Source organism: Pangasianodon hypophthalmus, chromosome 17 (assembly GCF_027358585.1).
Source record: "Pangasianodon hypophthalmus isolate fPanHyp1 chromosome 17, fPanHyp1.pri, whole genome shotgun sequence".
In the NCBI taxonomy this organism is placed as follows: Eukaryota; Metazoa; Chordata; class Actinopteri; order Siluriformes; family Pangasiidae; genus Pangasianodon; species Pangasianodon hypophthalmus.
In genome coordinates, this window is record NC_069726.1 from 10493181 (window position 1) to 10514169 (window position 20989).

The following is a 20989-nucleotide window of genomic DNA, read 5'->3' on the forward strand; positions in this document are numbered from 1 at the left end:
GACCTCAACCCCATTGAGATGCTGTCGCACGATCTTAAGAGAGCTGTGCTTAAACAAATGCCCTCAAACATCAATGAACTGAAGGCCCGCCCCCCCCCCCCCCCCCCCCCCCGGTTTCTGAATATTGGTTTATTGCACATTTTTCTTTGTCCATTTTCCATATTGTAGTCTTTTTAATATTGTTCATATTCATAATGCACATATTAATCACTTGATCTGTGTGTGTGTGTGTATATATATATCTTGTGATTTTATCCTGTCTTTTGTTCTATTGTACATTTTTCATACTGTTCATATTTACAACTGCACATTTCCTTGGCACTGGGGTGGTAAGTTTATCATTTGCAAATTTAATATTTATCTTTTACCTGGAAATGTGGATATAGTGTATATTAAAAAAAAAAGATTTAATGCACAGAATTGCCTTTTAAAGTAAAGCTTTAAATGTGCATCACCTTACGTGCACTTTTCTAAGTAAAAGATACACACTAAAGGTACAGATGTATACTTGAGACTAGGACCTCAGATGAAGGTACAGTTAATATCCTTTTTTTTCTGACAGTGTACTGAACATACCCTGCGTTTCTAGTCATCTACTTACACTTCTGTTAAACTAGATCTTATTGTAGGAGTAGTGGTACTCTGTGTAATCCCAGTAAAGCTGAATCTAACCCTGTAACCCTTTACTGGGCCTAATGTCCACTGCAGCTCTACAGACTCAGCTCTAGAGCCTCAGCAGGTGCACCGTCACAACAACACAGCTTTCACATGAAGCCTGTCATCACATAACAAGGTTAGCGTCAATTGTTTACTTCATCACGTCAACCAAAAATTAATATTCAGTGGCGTCTGTGCTCTGAGCCACAGCATGATTCCTGATTACAACTTGAATGAAATATTTATTCTCTCCACAAATATAATGATGCTGCTTTTGCTAGCAAGCTAGTCGCATTTCACAGCAGGGAACAGCAAGAAAGACAGTCAGAGTGAAGCCAGTGAAATGCTGATAAAATGTAAATGAAGTGCCAGTCTGTGTTAATAGTACAGCAGTAAGCTGGCAGCTACAGAGGAGAATAGTAAATAACCTTATACATAGCTAGCTGGCTAACCTATTGGCTAGCTACACAGAAAGCAGCGGGCTAGGAAGTGAGATTAGCTTAGCATAGCCACTTTTGGTAATATTAGCTGTGTGAAGTCTTGGACTGTTCGTTTGAATTGACTGACACTGCACTTTAACTGTAGCTAGCTTTCTGGTGTCATTATTTATCTCAGCCATTTACATGGGGGCAAAAAAAAAGCTGAGCTGAGTTTGCTAGCTAATATTATCTTCCGGTTAGACCACCACTGACCGAATGAATCAGGTTAGCTGCTACAAAGCTAGCTAAGATGAAGGAGGAATGCTTCAGCAGTGTTTGCTAGCTGAGAATAAGGCCAGAGTATCCTGAAAACGCACCACTGAGCCCTTCAGCTGCACATCAAGCATCAGCTCGAAAGATTTACCCAACAACATTTACACCAACAGATCACGCTTTTTTAAAATGTCAGCCCGATTATCCACACTGACACGATTCATAACACATCCGCAATTCACAACATTCACAACGTTATTGCATTTAAAACACAGAATATGTAACGATCAGCTTCTACCTGTCAGTGTTGTGTCACCACCCGGTCCAAAACCGTGTCCGGTTAGTGACAAGCAGAGAGGTGTCGTTCGGGAAAGAGTCGACTCTTTGAATCGGTTCTTTTAGGTGAACCTGGAGAGCCGACTCGCATCCATGAGCCACCTGGGCCCTTTTTGTTTGTTTTTTTTGTTGTTTTTTTTTAAAACAGACGTAGACAATGCTGTTACACTAGCAGTGTAATCTGATCTAATGGCTTCCACAGACACCTCTTTTCACCATCTGAACTGTGGATCTGTTGCTTACTGTATGTATGTATGTATGTATGAATGTATGTACTGTATGCATGTATGCATGTATGTATATATGTATGCACTGTATGTATGCACTGTATGTATGTATGTACTGTATGTATATTTGTATGTATGCACTGTATGTATGTATGTATGCATGTATGTATGTATGCACTGTATGTATGTATATATGTATGCATGTATGTATGTATGCACTGTATGTATGTATATATGTATGCATGTATGTATGTATGCACTGTATGTATGTATGTATGTATGCACTGTATGTATGTATATATGTATGCATGTATGTATGTATGCACTGTATGTATGTATGTATGTATGCATGTATGTATGTATGTATGTATGCACTGTATGTATGCACTGTATGTATGTATATATGTATGCATGTATGTATGTATGCACTGTATGTATGTATGTATGTACTGTATGTATGTACTGTATGTATGTATGTATGTATGTATGCACTGTATGTATGTATATATGTATGCATGTATGTATGTATGTATGCATGTATGTATGTATGTACTGTATGTATGTATGTATGTATATATGTATGTATGCACTGTATGTATGTATGTATGTATGTATGCACTGTATGTATGTATGTATGTATGTATGCATGTATGTATGTATGTACTGTATGTATGTATGTATGTATATATGTATGTATGCACTGTATGTATGCATGTATGTATGTATGCACTGTATGTATGTATGTATGTATGTATGCATGTATGTATGTATGTACTGTATGTATGTATGTATGTATATATGTATGTATGCACTGTATGTATGTATGTATGCACTGTATGTATGTATGCATGTATGTATGTATGTATGCACTGTATGTATGCATGTATGTATGTATGCATGTATGTATGTATGTATGTATGCATGTATGTATGTATATATGTATGCATGTATATATGTATGCACTGTATGTATGTATGTATGTATGCACTGTATGTATGTATGTATGCACTGTATGTATGTATGTATGTATGCACTGTATGTATGTATGTATGCACTGTATGTATGTATGCACCGTATGTATGTATGTATATACTGTATGTATGTATGTATGTATGCACTGTATGTATGTATGTATGTATGTATGTATGTATGCACTGTATGTATGTATGTATGCACTGTATGTATGTATGCACTGTATGTATGTATGTATGTACTGTATGTATGTATGCACTGTATGTATGTATGTATGTACTGTATGTACTGTATATATGTATGTATGTATGTGTACATACTGTATACAGTATGTATGTATGCACTGTATGTATGTATGCACTGTATGTATGTATGTATGTACTGTATGTACTGTATATATGTATGTATGTGTACATACTGTATACAGTATGTATGTATGCACTGTATGTATGTATGTATGTATGTATGTATGCACTGTATGTATGTATGTATGTACTGTATGTACTGTATATATGTATGTATGTATGTATGTATGTATGCACTGTATGTATGTATGTATGTACTGTATGTACTGTATATATGTATGTATGTATGTATGTATGTATGCACTGTATGTATGTATGTATGTATGTATGCACTGTATGTATGTATGTATGTACTGTATGTACTGTATATATGTATGTATGTATGTATGTATGTATGCACTGTATGTATGTATGTATGTACTGTATGTACTGTATATATGTATGTATGTATGTGTACATACTGTATACAGTATGTATGTATGTACTGTATGCAGTTTAGTGTATTAGAGGAGCTGATTATCAACATAAATGGAAATTACTCTTCTTAATGAAGCACAGACACATTACAGTCTTGCACATTTAGAGTCTTGCTGATTTAACAATAATTTAAATAGCTCTTAAGCTACCAATGAAAAGGTAGTTTGTTAATGAGAAAGCAGAGTAAGATTTTATGAAAAATCCTAGGCAACGAAGAACATTCAGTGGTCAAAAGAAAATCGCAAATTTGTCCGGTTTAAAAAAAAAAAGCAATAAACCGCTTTGAGCCGAAAGAGTCGGCTCTCGTTTGTGAACTAAAAGATTCAGACTCAGTGAAAAGAGGATTTCCTGACACCAGTGGCTGGGGTATCTGACCAAATAAACCCCGCCCACTTTTTTTTTAAAATACCTCAAATGACGTCATTTCCGCCCACAGCAAGCTAGTATCTTAGCGTAGATTGTTGCGTGTGCTTGTAACTCGAGTCTTATAATAATAATAATAATAATAATAATAATAATAATAATAATAATAATAATAATTGATGAAAGCATCCATTGATCCTGTTTCCATTGTATACTAGATCATTCCTCTCTCGACAGGTTTCTCTGAAAACACCACGAGCATTCATCATATGCACATTAAACACAGGAGCAAGAACAACGAAAAGAAGTTAATACAGACATGAACCACAAGAAACAATGCATACATATTCTTGTGATTTGACAAAAATAATATGTATCATATTTTTTAAAATTAATTGACATTGATTTTTTTTTTATTATTATTATTGTTATTAATCAGTATTTTAAAAGTTTTGTGGATCCACTGGTAAAACATGATCCTTAGTCATGCCTGTATGACAGACCAGAAAAATAATATTATGCAAATAATCCATTAGCCCATTAGTTCGTTTAATTCCAAATGCACCTTACAACATCTTTGCTGTATCTTTGTTCAGCATAAATAGTGACCACAAAATAAACCGGCTACAGGTCATCATCTCACACATTGACTCCGTGAGCAATTTTTTAATATGGCCCCGCTGTGAGAAATTGACTGACAGGTGTCTCCGCCCCCATTTGCTGACTGACAGGTGTCCCCGCCCCCATGGGCTGACTGACAGGTGTCCTCATGGGGACACCTCAATTTTTTAATATGGCCTCGCTGTGAGAAATTGACTGACAGGTGTCTCCGCCCCCATGGGCTGACTGACAGGTGGCCCCTCCCCCATGGGCTGACTGACAGATGTCCCCGCCCCCATGAGCTGACTGACAGGTGTCCCCTCCCCCATTGGCTGACTGACAGGTGTCTCCGCCCCCGCTGGCTGACTGACAGGTGTCCCCTCCCCCATTGGCTGACTGACAGGTGTCCCCGCCCCCACTGGCTGACTGACAGGTGTCTCCGCCCCCGCTGGCTGACTGACAGGTGTCCCCGCCCCCACTGGCTGACTGACAGGTGTCCCCGCCCCCATGGGCTGACTGACAGGTGTCCCCTCCCCCATTGGCTGACTGACAGGTGTCTCCGCCCCCATGGGCTGACTGACAGGTGTCCCCGCCCCCATGGGCTGACTGACAGGTGTCCCCGCCCCCACTGGCTGACTGACAGGTGTCTCCGCCCCCATGGGCTGACTGACAGGTGTCCCCGCCCCCATTGGCTGAGTGACAGATGGCGGATGTGCCAATTAGCACAGTAGAAAGTATGTTTTGCAACAAGCGGATGTCTGTTTTGCCGTCTTTCCAGCGTGGTGTCTATAATAATGCATATTTTTCAAATGCTTTACTGAAGAGAGTACAAATACATAATAATGCAAATTATATTTAACATTTGGACATCATTACTGCACAATCACATAAAACATTCCTGCAATTCAGTAAAATTCGTTTAAATGTTTAAATTTACATTTTTTAAATTTAGCCTAATAAAGATCTTTAAAATAAAAAAGCCTCTGTTTCACAATGCTACATAACCAAATGAGAAAAAAAATATTATTACAGAATACAATACAAATACAGTATAATACAAATTTATAATATTATAACAATATAATAATCTTGTTCACTATTGCTGTGCTGTGTATTATTTATATATCAGGTAGTAATTTAATTAAATTATTTATTTAATATTGCCATTTTACATATGACATTTTCATTTCCAATTGTGGCTCCATTATACTTCCTCATACCTCCACCCCTCATGCAGCCTGTACAGCACTAGGTTGGGCAGCTGTTATCTGGTGATTAGGAGCTCACAGTTTTGAACAGACTCATGCAAAGCAGGAGCAAAGGAGCGCTCCGTCCCGCCCATTAATGTGATTGGCCGATCCCGAAGCCACACAATGGGCGGGTTCAGGAGAATTGTCCAGTCAGATACAGGATGCGCCGAAAACAGGAACGGCGAAAAACATGCGACTGTAAGCTCATAAACCGTCAGATGCGCGCTATCTTCTGTCATCAGACGTGTGTGGTGAAGTTTTTCTAGTATACTTGAAAGGTGTGTGTGTGTGTGTGGAGGGATTAAGATTAGCGTGTTAATAATACACCACTACAGGATCTGAGTTGAATTCTGTAACATTAGTAGCTTTTGTGGTATGTAATGTTATGTGCATGGGACTTGGTGCTCTTTTTCTCTTGCAGCCGCAATGAAGGGTTTGTACTTGGTGGAGCCGGTGGTGGCTGTGTACGCGTTTGCCGCTTTTATGGTGTTTCCTCTGGTGCAGCAGTATGTGTACCGGCGCCTGTGGCAGCAGATCACCAACACCTCCTACCCTTCAGTAGACGCTTCATCCCAGTGCGACACGAACAGCAGCAACCATTCCAGCCAACATGATGTGAGTCTGTAGTCACACAAGGAACAGTTTATTCCTTTGTCATAACGCAGGGTGTGTACACTGTAAAAAATTACTGTGGATTTTTCAGTAACTTACTGGCAACCTGGGTTGCCAATAAAGTATTGCAAATTTTACAGTAAACAACTGTAAAACATATTTACAGTAAAGTACTGTAATATCATACATAGTATAAAATAACACATAACCCAGTATGTTGATACAGGATACAGCTGAGCTGAAGGGTCTTGCTCAAGGATCCAGTCAAGGCAGTTTGGTAGTGCTGGGATTTGAACATATGACCTACTTATCTGCAACTTGAAGCCATAACCACTGAGCTACCATAACTAGCTTGCACTGATTCATTGCGATCTTTTATTGGCATTAATTCAGTGCTAGAAGTAGTTGAATCAATGCAAGGTAGTTGTGGTGGTGTTGTGGTGGCTCAGTGGTTAAGGCTTCTAGTCACAGCTCAGAAGGTTGTGTGTTTAAATCCCAGTACTGCCAAGCTGTCATGGCTGTGACCTTCAACTCAGGTGTATCCTTCATCAGCCAAATGAGCAAGGGTGCTGGGTTATGTGTCATTTTATACAACATTAAGATATTACAGTAATTTACTGTAAATATATTTTACAGTTGTTTACTGTAAATTTTTCAGTACAACCCAAATTGCCAGTAAATTAAGGTAAAATTTTCAGCTATTCGTTACAGTGTAGTTGTAAACCTTTATAATGGTTAACTCATTATACTTTAAGGAAAAGTCCTCCCTGAAACACATTAAATATGTTTAGATTGAAATATTTGTGATGTGCTTTGTGATTCTGGTGTTAATGTGTAAGTTGATTTGATATTCTTGTTATTCCTGTGAGAAGTTAGGTTGTGTGACGTGCTGACATCACAGGGAGACATTGCTGGTGCAGCTACAGTGGCGTTTAATGGGAGAAAATTTCCAGTGATTTCAAATATAAGGGTTAATAGGCAGGTGTCAGTGTTAGCTCCTAAAAACAAAATAGCAAGAGCTTCTTTTCTCACTGTTCCAGTGATGGTCAGTGTCACGTTAATGGGAAATCCAGTGTACAGGTTTCAGGACACAGAGTAGCTGAGTTATGGCAGAGACTGATTGTTTTGGTAGTTTTGTACTGCATCACTCTGTTTAGGTACTGATGAAATAAGGTCTCTGTTGCCGTTATCAGCAGACAGTCAAACAGCATTGTGTGTAATGTAGGAAACCATTAACCAAACTGAAAATAAACCAATTTGTCAAAAAAATTGATTAAACTAAAAAGTCAACTTTGAATTCCATTACAAAACAAATCTTGAACACTAGAGAAGATCACATGTTAATTATAAAGGTGTTCAGGGTGGATTTTCCTTTAAAAAGTCCTGTGTGCTAAGGTAGAGGCACATGGTGCAGGCTTTGCTAGACCTCTTCAAATCTCAGTACTTATGCCAAAATATTATTCATTCTTCTAACTTCTGCATTCTGCTTCCTCTTTTCACTTTTATTTTTTCATGCACTGTGAAGGACACCTTTGTGGTCGGCTTGCAGAAGCATTACTTTTTGCTAGGGATGGGCGATATTGCAAAAAAAAAAAAACTTGATTTTTAAAAAATTTATGAACGATTCTTGATTACGATTTCATTTTTTTGTTCTTACATAATGCAATTATAAATAATTTTTTCAAAGTTTTTTGAATTATTAGAATGGACTTTGGAAAATGTAGATGTGCTAAAATATTAATAGCACCATCTATAGCAAATAGTGCAAACTGTGTTTTTTTTTTAAAGAACCATTGTTCGCACTATTTGCTATAGATGGTGCTGTTACTATTTTTGCCCAACTTAGTGAACCATTAAACAGAGTAAATAGGAACCATGTCTTTCATGACATTAAATGCCACAGCAACTCAGAAGTCGGCTTGGGGTATTCTTCTCAAATCCGAGTTCCTTCCCCGGTTACGGAGTGACGTCAAATCAGCATGGTTGCTCACAGCATCAGAAATAGACAAAGTAAAATGTCTTACCTTTAAATGAGTTTACACTATATATACAAATATTAGCTTTAGTTTAATCAACATAAAGACATATTCTTTGTTAAACAGTGACTATACAGTTCGTGGTTTGAGAAAGAAAATATATATCACTCATCCGAATTAGGAGTGTAAACTGTCGAATGAGCCGAGGTCGAAATGGCAGAATTGAGACCAGCAAATTACAGCTTAGGATGTAATGCGACGTTATATTTTACATAAACGTGTTCATTTGACTGTTCAAACCTGTACTAACTCCATATCCATATTTGAACCCTTCTTTGCTTAGCTCAGTCTTCGGTGAAGTGCTGCCTGTTTATCTTGTTTTTTGTTTTTGAATCTAAACGCACAGAGTTTGTGAGTAGTGCAGGCTGTAGGAGGCATTTATCAGGTTAAGAAGGCATTTATGGATAAAAATAAATAGCATTTATGGATGTTTTAATAAAAAATTTAAATATGCACACACACACACACACATATACATATACATATATACAAACATACGTGTACAATCTCGATTATCCTGAAAATCCTGAAACTTTCTAACTCATGTATTTGCCACCTAGGCTGATTTGCACAGTTTCCTCTTTGTGATTATTTGTTTTTCAGTTGCTATACTTTTTGTATTTTCTCAGGAAGTGCAAAAAGCGGCCTCGCTGTTCTCCATGTACTCAGAACTTTTCTCCATGATCCCCAGTCTCCTGGTGACCCTTACCCTGGTGGCTTATAGCGACCAGCGTGGACGTAAAATCACCATCATTCTCCCTCTCATAGGATCTCTGGTCTACTGCTTGTGCTTCCTAGCAGTGTCCTTCTTTGAGCTTAACCTCTACCTGTTAATCGCAGCATCCATATTGAGCTCCTTCTTCGGTGGCATAGGCACTATCCTGGGTGGCTGCTTCTCCTACGTGGCTGACTTGTACGACGATGGAAAGGAGAAGATGCTGCGCATGGCTGGGCTGGACATGATGCTCGGGCTTCTCTCTGGCGTGGCCTTGATCTCCACTGGCTACTTTATACATGCCGCAGGATTTAACTGGCCCTTTTTCACTGCCGCCATGTTCCATCTGCTCAATCTGGTTTATGTGGTCTTTATTCTGGAGGAGAGCATGGTGATTGACAGCGTGGCCTTTGCTGAAACTAACACTCGTACGTTGCAGAAGCTTCCACTTAGGATCTACAGCCTCTTTGCTCAGGGAAGCAGGAGGAGGAACTGCCTGCTCATACTCTTGATTATCATCTTCTGCTCATTCAGCTTTGGGAACTTTGGAGGCCTGAGTTTGGTCACGCTTTACGAGCTGAATGAACCACTGTGCTGGAATGAGATCCTCATTGGCTATGGCTCGGCTCTCTCCACGGCTGTGTTTGCTGTCAGCTTCGTTGGTGTGTACGTGCTGTCACGCTGCCTCTCTGACACGACCATCATCTTCATTGGGATGCTGTCCGTTTTCATAGGCTTGGTGATGATGGCCTTCGTCAAGACCACACTTCTGATGTTTCTTGGTAAACTTTCCAATGACTTCATCACAGTATCTGCTTATGACTGCACACATTCAAACAGGGTGACATTAAAAAAACAACTTTTTGTGTAATTATTAATTTGGCAGACAAATTTATCCAAATAAGTAAGAATACAATCTGAATTGTATGCTGGGATATTGTATAAAAGCACACAGTAGTGGCCATTTCCCAGCTGCAAATGGCTTTATAACACAGTGCTTTTTAATGCTTGATTCTGATAGGTCAGAATTGTCTATAATAGCGACAGTAGCAAGGTTTATATCAATGTGCTTGTCCTAATATTTCTTAGTAATTTCTTCTTAATTTCTTTCTTCTTAGTAACAGGAATTTCTTCAGTAACAGCTTACACAAGGACTTCTATGGCAAACAGTCCACATTAATGGATTGAAAAACCGTGTGTAATCATTGATATAGCGATATGGTTTTCTGTGCGAAGACATTTACTTAGCATTTTTGGAAGGAGTCTCCAGTATCAGCATTTTGTATGAGTTAGAGGTAAAAAAAAAAAAAAAAAGGTAACTTTGTTTTTCAACACAGGAAGGTCTTCATGATAGAGGGCTTTGTGGTTTCTTGGTAACATGACAAGCTGCATTTCTGTCTTATTACCCTCAAGAGAGAGAAAAAAGAGAGCCTGGTGAGGGAACAGCAGTTTATAGCTGTTATAACATAAGACTTGTTTTGCAGATGCTCCACTACATTAAACATAAGTATAAATGAATAAATAGAGTGCTGCACCATTGTTTAATTCATATTAATTTGTAATTCTTGTCAAATTGCTGTGATATTAGAGGAATAAAACAACCACAGCAATAATAATAATAATAATAATAATAATAATAATAATAATAAAACTCTGGGTGGTAACAGTAAGTAATACTAAATCTTTGGGGTATAAAGGGTAAATAATAGTAACACTTTGGAGTGGAAGGGTAACTCTTCTTTGAGTCAGGCTTCATCACACCATCCCGTCATTTATTATTTTCCCATGTGTGTGGAGATGGCATGTTCTCCACATGCTTCAGGGGTTTCCTACCCAGTCCAAAGACATGTGTTGTAGGCTGATTGGCATTTCCAAATTGTCCATAGTTTGTGGCAACAGTTGGGGGAAGACCCACATATGAGTGTGATGGTCAGATGCCCACATACATTTGTGTAGTTGTAAGATTTTATCAAAAAACAAATATTTTTGCATTTCCGTCAGAATTGTGTTCTTATTTTCTATTGCATTTTGGTGACATTTTTTCAGCCCCCTATAACAACAGTTATACACCTGAGTGTCCGATTACTGTGCAGGCTTCCTTTCTTCAATTACTTTTCATCTCTCGATGCTTAGAGTACATTACTTTACATATGTTCTTCCATTACCACTGAAAGCATTTTTGATGATTGTCAAAATAACAAACAGCTCACAAAGACTATGTAACCAGAGACTATGGAACCAGCTGAGAATGTGCTTAAATGGACAATTAATGAATCAACGCAGTGAAAATTAAATAAGGGACTGTATAAAAAAGGCCAGTATTCTGGCCTCAAGGTTCACTCAAGGTTATCTCAAGAACATTCACTCATATTTCAAATTAAGCTTATTTTTATTATGGAAGTTTACATGTTCATACCAGTAGCAGATAATTGCATAATTACAAAAATAATTTGATATCTCAAGTTCTACACTTGAATCAATGGAATCCCAAGTGTTTTTCAGCTAAAACCCACCTAAACCTAGCAAAGTAAATGTTTCATATGTAACTTTCTCATAAACGCTTAACTCCAAAAGACTACATGTTATTTCTTTATGTGCTTTAATTGTGGTTAAGTGATCTCTGCAAATTTGTAGATTGCAAATTTGATATGTATCTTTATGATAAACTAAAGTGTGTCAATTTTGTTTTCTGTAGTGAGGATTCCCATGCTCCTGGCTATCATGCCGTTTCCAGTCATGCGCTCCATGCTGTCGAAGGCAGTCTCAAAGACCGAGCAGGGTATGTTTACACACCTAAACCACTGTTTCACAACTAAAAGCTCTTACTCAGCCAAGTTTCTGTGTCATAAGTGCTCTCATTGTCATTCCTGCTGTTTCATAGGAACGTACATTCACTCAGCTGTATATAGTCGTTAAATTCCCAATCTCAGTCCTTAAACCTCAGGACAAAAAAAATGACCATGCAGTTTTAAGTTTGCTGCTCCATTTTTGACACAAGAAATGAGTAAAAAAAAAAAAGATAGATAACGCACATATGGGACTGTATGTAGTTTTGTTAAGAGCTAATTAATACCATTTTGCAGAGGTTTCCAATCCCAGTCTCAGAGGCCGCATGTTCTCTAACTTAGCACACCTTATTAAACTTCTCAGTTGCTTATCACACATTTATAGCGAGTTGTGTTAGAGTGTGTGTTAGTATTCAGTATTCTCAGGATTGGATCCTGAATGAATCACTAGTATTAGTAATTATTTGTGCATTATCTCTTGAATAATATAAGCATTGAGAGCACTGAAGGGTTAATATTTCTTTTTCTCTGCTTGTTTAAGGTGCACTCTTTGCCTGTGTGTCTGGTATTGATAACCTAACAACTACTGCGGCAACTGCAGCATTCAACAGCATCTATGCCGCCACAGTGGCCTGGTTCCCCGGCTTTGCCTTTCTCCTGGCTGGTGGATTCTGCCTCATTCCCATGAGTCTGCTGGGGTAAGCATGTGGGCATCTGGTTTTCTATAGGGCACAGAGGCCCCTTTCACACCTGACATTAACATGCATCCTGGGTGATTGGATAAGTGGGTCAGCACTAAGTACAGGTGTGAATGGGGTCAAATGCGTATTGAAGACGCATTATGTTCTGATCACTCAAACCACATTTGGAGGTGGTCTGGGATGCATATAGCCACATCACATTTGTAGTGTAAACGTGAATGTGTCTCTATGAGTCCCAGACAGCAGCGAAGGACCAACTAATCGACTGCGTCATTGCTCTACCCGGAAATCATTGTGAGACTGTTTGGAAATCGTGCTTAACTGATGATAACTCTCTGCTGCACTTCTAGTGCTCAACCATACCATTCTGCAGGGTCGTGTAGCTAAAACAGCAGAAACAGAAGCTTTTCATGGTTTCTTTCATCATCGTTTTGTTAGCAGACCATGAGAGCAAAACGTTTGAAATGGCCCATACATGTATATAAAATACGTTTCTCGGGACCTTTCTGCTTGAAAACAAATGCAGTGTAAGGCTGCAAAATCTTTTACTTTCCTATTGCAGCTTGTCCTGGAATGTTTTATTCCTCTTATAACACAGCAATTTGTGAAAGATTAAAAATTTTAAGTTATTAATGAACATGCTTATAGTTTTATACATTTAATATGGAATGTCCATGACACAAGTTCCAATTCTCATTTATATTATAAAGTTTTTTTCTCGTCAGTCTCCCTTTTATTTTCTCTCTTGAAGATAATACGACAAAAATACTGTAGCTCTAGGACAGAGGACTTTGCACTTTCCAGTGTCATGTCATGTTACCAAGAAGCCAGAAAGTGCAGAGTCCTCTGTCCTGAAGATTCTCCCGTGGCAGAAAAAGTACTGACTGTTACAAAATACTGACACAGAAGACTCCTTCTGTGAGTTTTAAACAACTCCTTACGGAAAGCTATACTGTATGAAAGATTATATGTTTTTCTTTAAAAACAGGTTTTAAAAAAACCTGGTTATTAGCCTTAGATTATGTAGATCATCTGCCGTAGTCCCTGTGAATTATTTGTTACTATAGAAACTATAACGTATTATACTATCAAGCATGTATTCATATAAACATATAAGCTAAATTAAAGCTGGCTATTGTCAGAACCATTAATCAAGACCTTCAGACTAGTCAACTGAGAGAATTCAACAGCACTGTGGTATAAGCTACAATAAAGGCTTTCGTCTTCATTTTTTTTTGGAAAAGGCTTATTTTTTTAGAACTAGGGGTAGTTTTCTATTTATTGTTATCACGCTGAGTAAAAAAATTGACTGAGTCACAGTTAAACACCACTGTTTTGATCTTGCATGAGTTTGCTAGATAGATACTTCCTCATTTAAATAATGCTGAGTAATCATTTTCAAGAAAGGTTATTAGTTATGATCTTTTTCAAGTACACTGTGTGTAAAAGCATGTGTAATGCATCTGTCAAGTGCACCATATTCATACATTTGTAATCTCTTACATTCCAAATGTCCAAAAGTCCAAAAATAATGCTGGTTTGTATGAGCCTTGTTTGATCAGTAGTACTGTAGTAGTACTACCCTGATTTACGTTCACATTGACAGGATTTAGCAGCTACCCTTACTAGAGCTACGTACAGAAGATTTATGTTATCAGACTGATATATAACTGACATAACCATGTCATAACTGTCATTACAGATGCCATATACTGTCATGAATGGTTATGGACAGTTGTATTGCAGTTCAATCATGACATGTTATTGTTAGGTCTATGGCAGCATCATAAAAGGCTTGTCATAAATGTATATTCTTAGCACACCAGTTGTGATTTCTAGTATGCATAATGTCCAACAAAGTGTCCTAAAAACAATGATACAACGGTTGAGGTGAAGGGAGGAATGCAAACAGCCCAGAGGCTTTCTACTTGTTTCACTTCCTCATAACTGAAATAGCATGCCAAATTTCTATTTCCCCATACCCCCATTATAACATTACAAGAGCTGTTACCATGGTAACATGTCATGCATATGTCACTGTACTCATGACTGCATACGATCATGATACATTATGGTTATGTCAGTGTTACGATGCAAGTTTCTTGTTACCACCACAATGGAGACAAAAGTGACAAACGTGGGTATTTCCCCGTAATTTTACACAAGGCATTTCCATAAGTCAGTGGGTTCTGCTGGGAAATGAAGCATAGCCGTTAGCCACACAATCACCATGTGACAGATTATTATGATTACTTGTGAAACTAATAGCTGGAGAAGACCTTCAGTTCAGTTTTATTTGTATAGCACTTTTAACAATAGACATCGTCACTAAGCAGCTTTACAAATGTGGATTGCGGAAATAGAGATTTAGATTTTAGATCTGTAATAACTAAATCAAAGGCAATAGTGGCAAAGAAAATCTCCCTGAGACAACATGACGAAGAATCGTTGAGAGGAACCCGTCCTCTTCTGGATGACTCTTCTCAGCTGTATCCTGTAAAGTCAACAGTACTCAGTGTATTGAAAGCATGTTCAGTATGAGAATGTTGTGAATAGGAGTCTCGGGATAAGCACAGGACTGTTTTTATGATTACAGCAGCAGTTCGTAGGTACAAGAATATAATATGTTAGAGTAAGAATGCATCACTGCACATTAATAGAATTTTTTTGGCATTTTTTTTTTAACTTTCAACACTTTATCAGTTACCATTTTCATTTCTACACTGAAAAAAAAAAAGATTCATTGGTTCAGCATGAACAAAAACAAATCTGATTTTTACACAAAAAGGAAATTATTAGAATTACTTAAATGCATAAAGATCAGTACTAACTTTATGTAACTATATGGCTAAAACCCGAAAGGTATATTTTGGGTTAAATTGACTATTATTTGGCAAGTGCTCTCAAAACTAGAAAAAAAGAAGTCATGTTTACTTGAACTGATTGGACTCTCATGCATGGGCAAATCGACACATGCCGAGCAGAAGAGGACCTTGAGCTTGCTGCAGTGCTTGATGATTAAATTTTGAGTGTTATGGATTTCCTCTTTTTTGTTGGCTTTAAAGCCTAGGGCTATTGTATTATGAAATGTTTTGTGAAATTAGGTTTTAAGGAAAAGGTCACTAGGTTCACCCTCTTTGTGTTTCTCAGTTGGATAAGTAGACACGGTGGGTTTTCCAGTTCAGTCTTTAGGATGGCTGATGTAATGTTCCCATTGGAGGTCTACTTCTGGTTTGAGCATTTAAGATGTTCTTGGTCATTTAGCAGTAATAATGTTAAATGATTTGCAAAATCATCTGTTTTCAAATGGGAACGGGATGTTTAGATAGTGTGTACTGTTTTCAGTGTGTAGATTTATGTAGTTCATTTATGCTCACTTGCATGAAATAATTACGTAAAATTGACTTAAAAGAATGGAGCAAAAGTTTGATTTACATGTTTTATTTGTGCAATATTTAACCATTTAAACCAAGTAGGTTTTACTTGAAATTACATGTTAATTTTTAAAAAAGTAAATGCAAATCGTTACGAAATAAAAAAAAAAAATAATTAGTTGAATGCTACAGAAAATTAGTCAAACCTTTTTTGTATTATTAATTACTTACGTATGTAAGTTTCAGTAATGTTTCACTTCACCTTTATTTCAGCGTTCTTCGATTCTTTGGGCTAGAAAATACCAACGAAAGTGAGAGTCTCCTGCAAGAAGAGGAAACTCAAGAAACGGACAACACACCTGTTGCCTGAGAAAAGGGAAGATGCCTCTCACCACTCTGTCTGCAGCTGTGTGCCTTGAGGCAACTGTGTGTATTCGGAGTTGTGAGCAGTGTATTTTAAACCAGTTTTACTTTTGCACTTTATATATTACAAAAGCTGTGACTTTAGGAATGCAGTGATGATGTGTGAAAACACTTAGTAAGGGTATTTACAAAAAAATGTTGAGCATGGGTAGATATAAATATGCTTTGTAAGTGTACTCAAGTCATGGTATATTTACGTTTCTGAGGAAATGTATTTTCAGTTCTTTGCAAGCTATGTTTGCAGGAGAATTTTATCGACAGAACATATGTTGAGTATTTAAAAATGACTTCTATATGGGTTCTTTTTCCAAAGGTACAATAAGATTTTCTTTAAATTAATATTAAAAATATTATACAGCAGCAGCAATCTACAAGAGAATGAAATCAGATATAACATTAGCAATAATCTGATTATCATCAGATTGTTAGATTTTATAATAGTTTTCATGTCATGCCAGATATTATGAAGTGCCTTTATATGGTTTACATTTGCAATAAGGCAATATCAGAAGTAGATCATTCCAATACAGTATAAAGGGATGGGATGAAATTTCCTGGTATTGTCAAACCTTTCTACTTTTACTTCTGTCTGAAAGGAAGAAGCTTAAAACTGCATTTCTGATGGACAAGTTTTTCATCCTGTTTTGTGAGAAGTGACGTGTAAGCATTCTAAGTATAGTGAAGTATAAAGGAATTGGTAAAATAGATGCAGGATTTCTCATTCAGGCTCTGAGTTACAAGTCATGTCAGGAGTAATTGGTGGTATGATTTGATTTCAACCTGAGTGTTTCTGATCTTATTAGTTACATTCTGGCTCTAACTGTGTGTTGCTTTTTTTTTTCTTCTTTTTTTTCACAGATAGCTTGGCTGTGTTTCAGTAGGGCAAAAATAGACAATAGACAAACACATTTAGAATCAATATTCTATATTAAAATATAAAATATTCAGTATTCAATTCGGCTTGCTGACTAATTGAATTGAAAGACTTGAAAAAAGAGCTAGCCTCTGTTTTTCCACTAGGGGGCAAAAGAGCAATAAAGTCAGGACCATAAACACAGCTATGGATGAAATGTGGTAATAATATGCAATTCTGTATTAGTTAAAAAGCTATAAATTCGACATGGTAACCGTGCCTCTGAATACTTATGCAATTACAACTTTTATGTTTTTTTATTTGTAAATAATTTTGCTAGCTATATTGGTTTCTTGTATGTTGTAGATTCATGACATGAAATCCCAATTAAGTCCTTTTCAAGGAGGGTAAATACTTATGCAAGGAGCTGTATGTATATATGGTGAAATCATAATTAGTTTTTTTTTTTTGTAGGTGATATAGGCTATGTTCAATCCATTTGTGAAATTGGAATTATACTTTTCAGATAAATGCTGATAAGTGAACACATTTAAGAGAAGTTGTTGATGTGTTGATTTTTGTGGTCTGGCTCACTGGACCCCTACTGTCATGTGGTCTATTACTTAAAATGAGATTGACACCCCTGCATTAAGGAGTACTTAAGGCCATGCATCATTCCATCCAGCTCACAGAATGAGTTTCTAATGGTCTTCTGTTAATATTGAAATGACACTGGCCTTGTGGGTTTATGTTACCTGCATCTTACATATGGGCGGGCGATATGACAAAAATATCATATCACGATACCTGACGACATTTCTACAATACACAATATGTATCATGATATATAGGAAACCAACTGCAACTACAAAACAGTGTTAATTACTTTAAACTAAAAAGGGTAAAAATTCTAATAAATGTAAAACAAAAAATGTTTACTAATTTAAAGGTTCAGTATGAACATGTTTTAGCATCAAATCTTATGTTTCCAATCAGATTTTGTTATTGCTATTTTAAAGATGGAAAAAAGATAAAAGATTGTGATACCTGCGATATCAGAAAAGTGTAAAGTTATCATGATATTGATATTATATCGTCATATTTCCCAGCCCTAATTTTACACACTGCAGTATGTCTGGGTATCACCACTGTTATGTGATATGTGTTTACAGTTGGTTTTTTCACTATGAGAAAAGGTGGATAATGATTTTTTTTCATAAACGAATAAATAAATGTTTGCCACTGACTGTAAATTTTGCTTTATTCAAGACACTTTTCTTAATGGCCACTAGATGCCAGTGTGTGAGTAAACTAGCACATCATGAACCATGTGGCCTGGTAAAGCATTTTCACCACTGTTCACTAAAAGACATCTATAATCACTTGCTTTTATTAATGATTGTCTTTTTTCTTTTTTTTTTTCCACACACTTTTCTTTCAGTTCAGTCATTGCCAAATTTAAGACTGTTATCTGATTCAGTGTTTCTCAACTGGTAGATTGTGACCTGAAAAAAATTGACTTGTGGGTCATTCCCTTTAAAAAGTTGAACTTTTTTTTTTTTTATGTTTACAGAACTTAATTTTGAAAGTCATCTGGCTTTTACTGTTCACGACTTATGTTGTAGAGCTGTCATCCTTAGTCTAATAACAGATTTCCACCAATCCAGGATGATGAAGGGTAATATTTGCATCTCTGAGGTGTGAAGTCACTTTTTTGAACTTTTCCTTAGTCAAAAAAAAGACAAATTATAATAGTGAAATAAATAATAACAGTGACAGAAAGAGGCAAATAATAATAACATTATTAAAAATATATAATAAATGAGTAAAAATCGAATCACATTACAATAGTATAAAATAAAATAACATGCCAAAAGTAGGGCAAATAATAAAAGTTAATTACAAGCTAAAGTGAAAAAACATGCTTTAGCTGTTTAAAATCTCTGATAGATGGAGTGTGACGAATGTTATTGGTAATGTGTTCCAGATCTTTGGTGTATCAGAACAAAAGGCTGCTTCACCATCACCACCCTGTACTAATAATCTTTGCATAACTATGGCTTAAGACATTTAAATACTCTTGCTGAAACTGAAAAAACAACACACAAGATCTATGTCTGATGTAGTGTCCCTTAATGTTTACCAAAGTGGGGATAAGATCAGCTGTATTAAAATGATTTGGTATGATGCATGATTTCTACCTGAAACCAGGGCCCTCTATTGGCCCCCAGTCTCCCCTGGGCTTGATGAGAAAGTTCAGAAGCAGTAATGTATGAATGCATGGAGCCGTCTGAGTGTGTGGAGTATACAGGATCTAGACTCAGAGGATGGTGGGCTTCTTTGTTTTCCACCTCACAGCTGACTCGGCACCACAGCGCTGTGGGAGACTGCTTTGTTCTTGCATGCTCTCTCTTTCAAGTATACTCTCACTCTACCATTCTCATTTACTAGCTCGCTCACACACTCTCTGCTTGTGGTGTGCTCTCTCATCTGCCATATAAGTTTCACACCCACACACACCACCCCGGCGGCATTAATAGCAGGCAGGCACAGAACAGTGGGGCATGTCATTAAACAGGGCACAGCTGTTAGTGAGTGCCCACACACTACACTAATACTAGTTTGGGGGGGTGGGGTTGGTTGGTTGTACCATGTTTGATGCACACATTGGGGTTACACAGTTTTGAGTCACAAGAGATGATTCATTCATTAATTCCTCTTCAGTAACTGCTTTATCTTGTGAATGGTTGTGGTGTTGGTCAGGTTGTGGTGTTTCTCTCTCTCTCTCTCTCTCTCTCTCTCTCTCTCTCTCTCTCTTGTGGAGCTACACGTGTTACTCCTAAAATACCAGTGATCCTGACTCCTTCTGCTCTCCAGACCTGACGGTCCCACTTCTGCTTGGAGCCTTGCTCACCTGAAAAGCACTCTCTGCTGCTGAAGATGGTTCTGCATTGATAGCCTACAGATCACCATGGGTTCACTGTGGATGGTACCACACAGACACACTTAGGTTGGCTGTTGATGTCCTTTCAGCAATTGCTAAGAACATTTTACACTCAAGTCTCCATCATTAAACAGTTGATAACTTCTGTTTGATCCAAGAAACTGAAACTTCAAACTGATGTGTGTGAAAATTCCAGGAGCTCAGCAGTTTCTGAAATATTCAAATCAGCTCATCCGGTACCAACAACCATGCCATGGTCAAAGTCACTGAGATCAATTTTTTTTTCTCCATTCTGATGATTGATGTGAGCATTAACTGAAGCTCTTGACCTGTATCTGAATTATTTTTTAAAATTTCTTTTGCATTGCACTGCTGCCACATGATTGGCTGATTAGAGAATTGCATGAATGTGCGGGTGTACAGGTGTTCCTAATAAAGTGGACGGTGAGTGTATATACAGTCATTGGATGTCTCTCACTCGCTCAGTAGTATCCTCTGCCTGCCTGCAAAAGAGCAGCAACTTTATTATAGAAGAATCTCTGAAGAATTAATCATCAAAAGTCAGATTTTGAAGTATGAAAGTAATTTTCCCCATCTGGACAACATTTTTAATTATGTATTAATTTTGTATGCAAATTAAACCAAAATAGGATCTTTTTTTTTAGC

The 20989-nt window shown here is 37.3% G+C and overlaps 2 protein-coding genes across 13 annotated transcripts in view; one reads left to right on the forward strand and one right to left on the reverse strand.

Annotated features, from left to right (window-relative positions):
- The window catches only part of synj1 (synaptojanin 1), a 30650-nt gene extending 28897 nt beyond the window's left edge, over positions 1-1753 (reverse strand). For all 9 annotated transcript variants that reach the window (XM_026941574.3, XM_026941570.3, XM_026941575.3 and 6 more), the window contains exon 1: positions 1648-1753. The gene's annotated coding sequence lies outside the window, so the exon portion shown is untranslated. The remainder of the gene's footprint in view (positions 1-1647) is intronic.
- LOC113543432 (solute carrier family 46 member 3) lies at positions 159-18625 on the forward strand. Of its 4 annotated transcripts, none has more exons than XM_026941584.3 (6): positions 159-793; positions 6301-6494; positions 9157-10024; positions 11938-12021; positions 12570-12726; positions 16377-18625. In XM_026941584.3, the coding sequence occupies exons 2-6, from the start codon at positions 6306-6308 to the stop codon at positions 16471-16473; spliced, it is 1395 nt and encodes a 464-aa protein (XP_026797385.1). In that variant the 5' UTR covers positions 159-793; positions 6301-6305; the 3' UTR covers positions 16474-18625. The 4 variants fall into 4 exon arrangements, with proteins under 4 accessions (XP_026797385.1, XP_026797381.1, XP_026797384.1 ...); XM_026941580.3 differs by lacking the exon at positions 159-793 and adding an exon at positions 5732-6077; XM_026941583.3 differs by lacking the exon at positions 159-793 and adding an exon at positions 5976-6123.
- The last annotated feature ends 2364 nt before the right edge of the window (positions 18626-20989 follow it).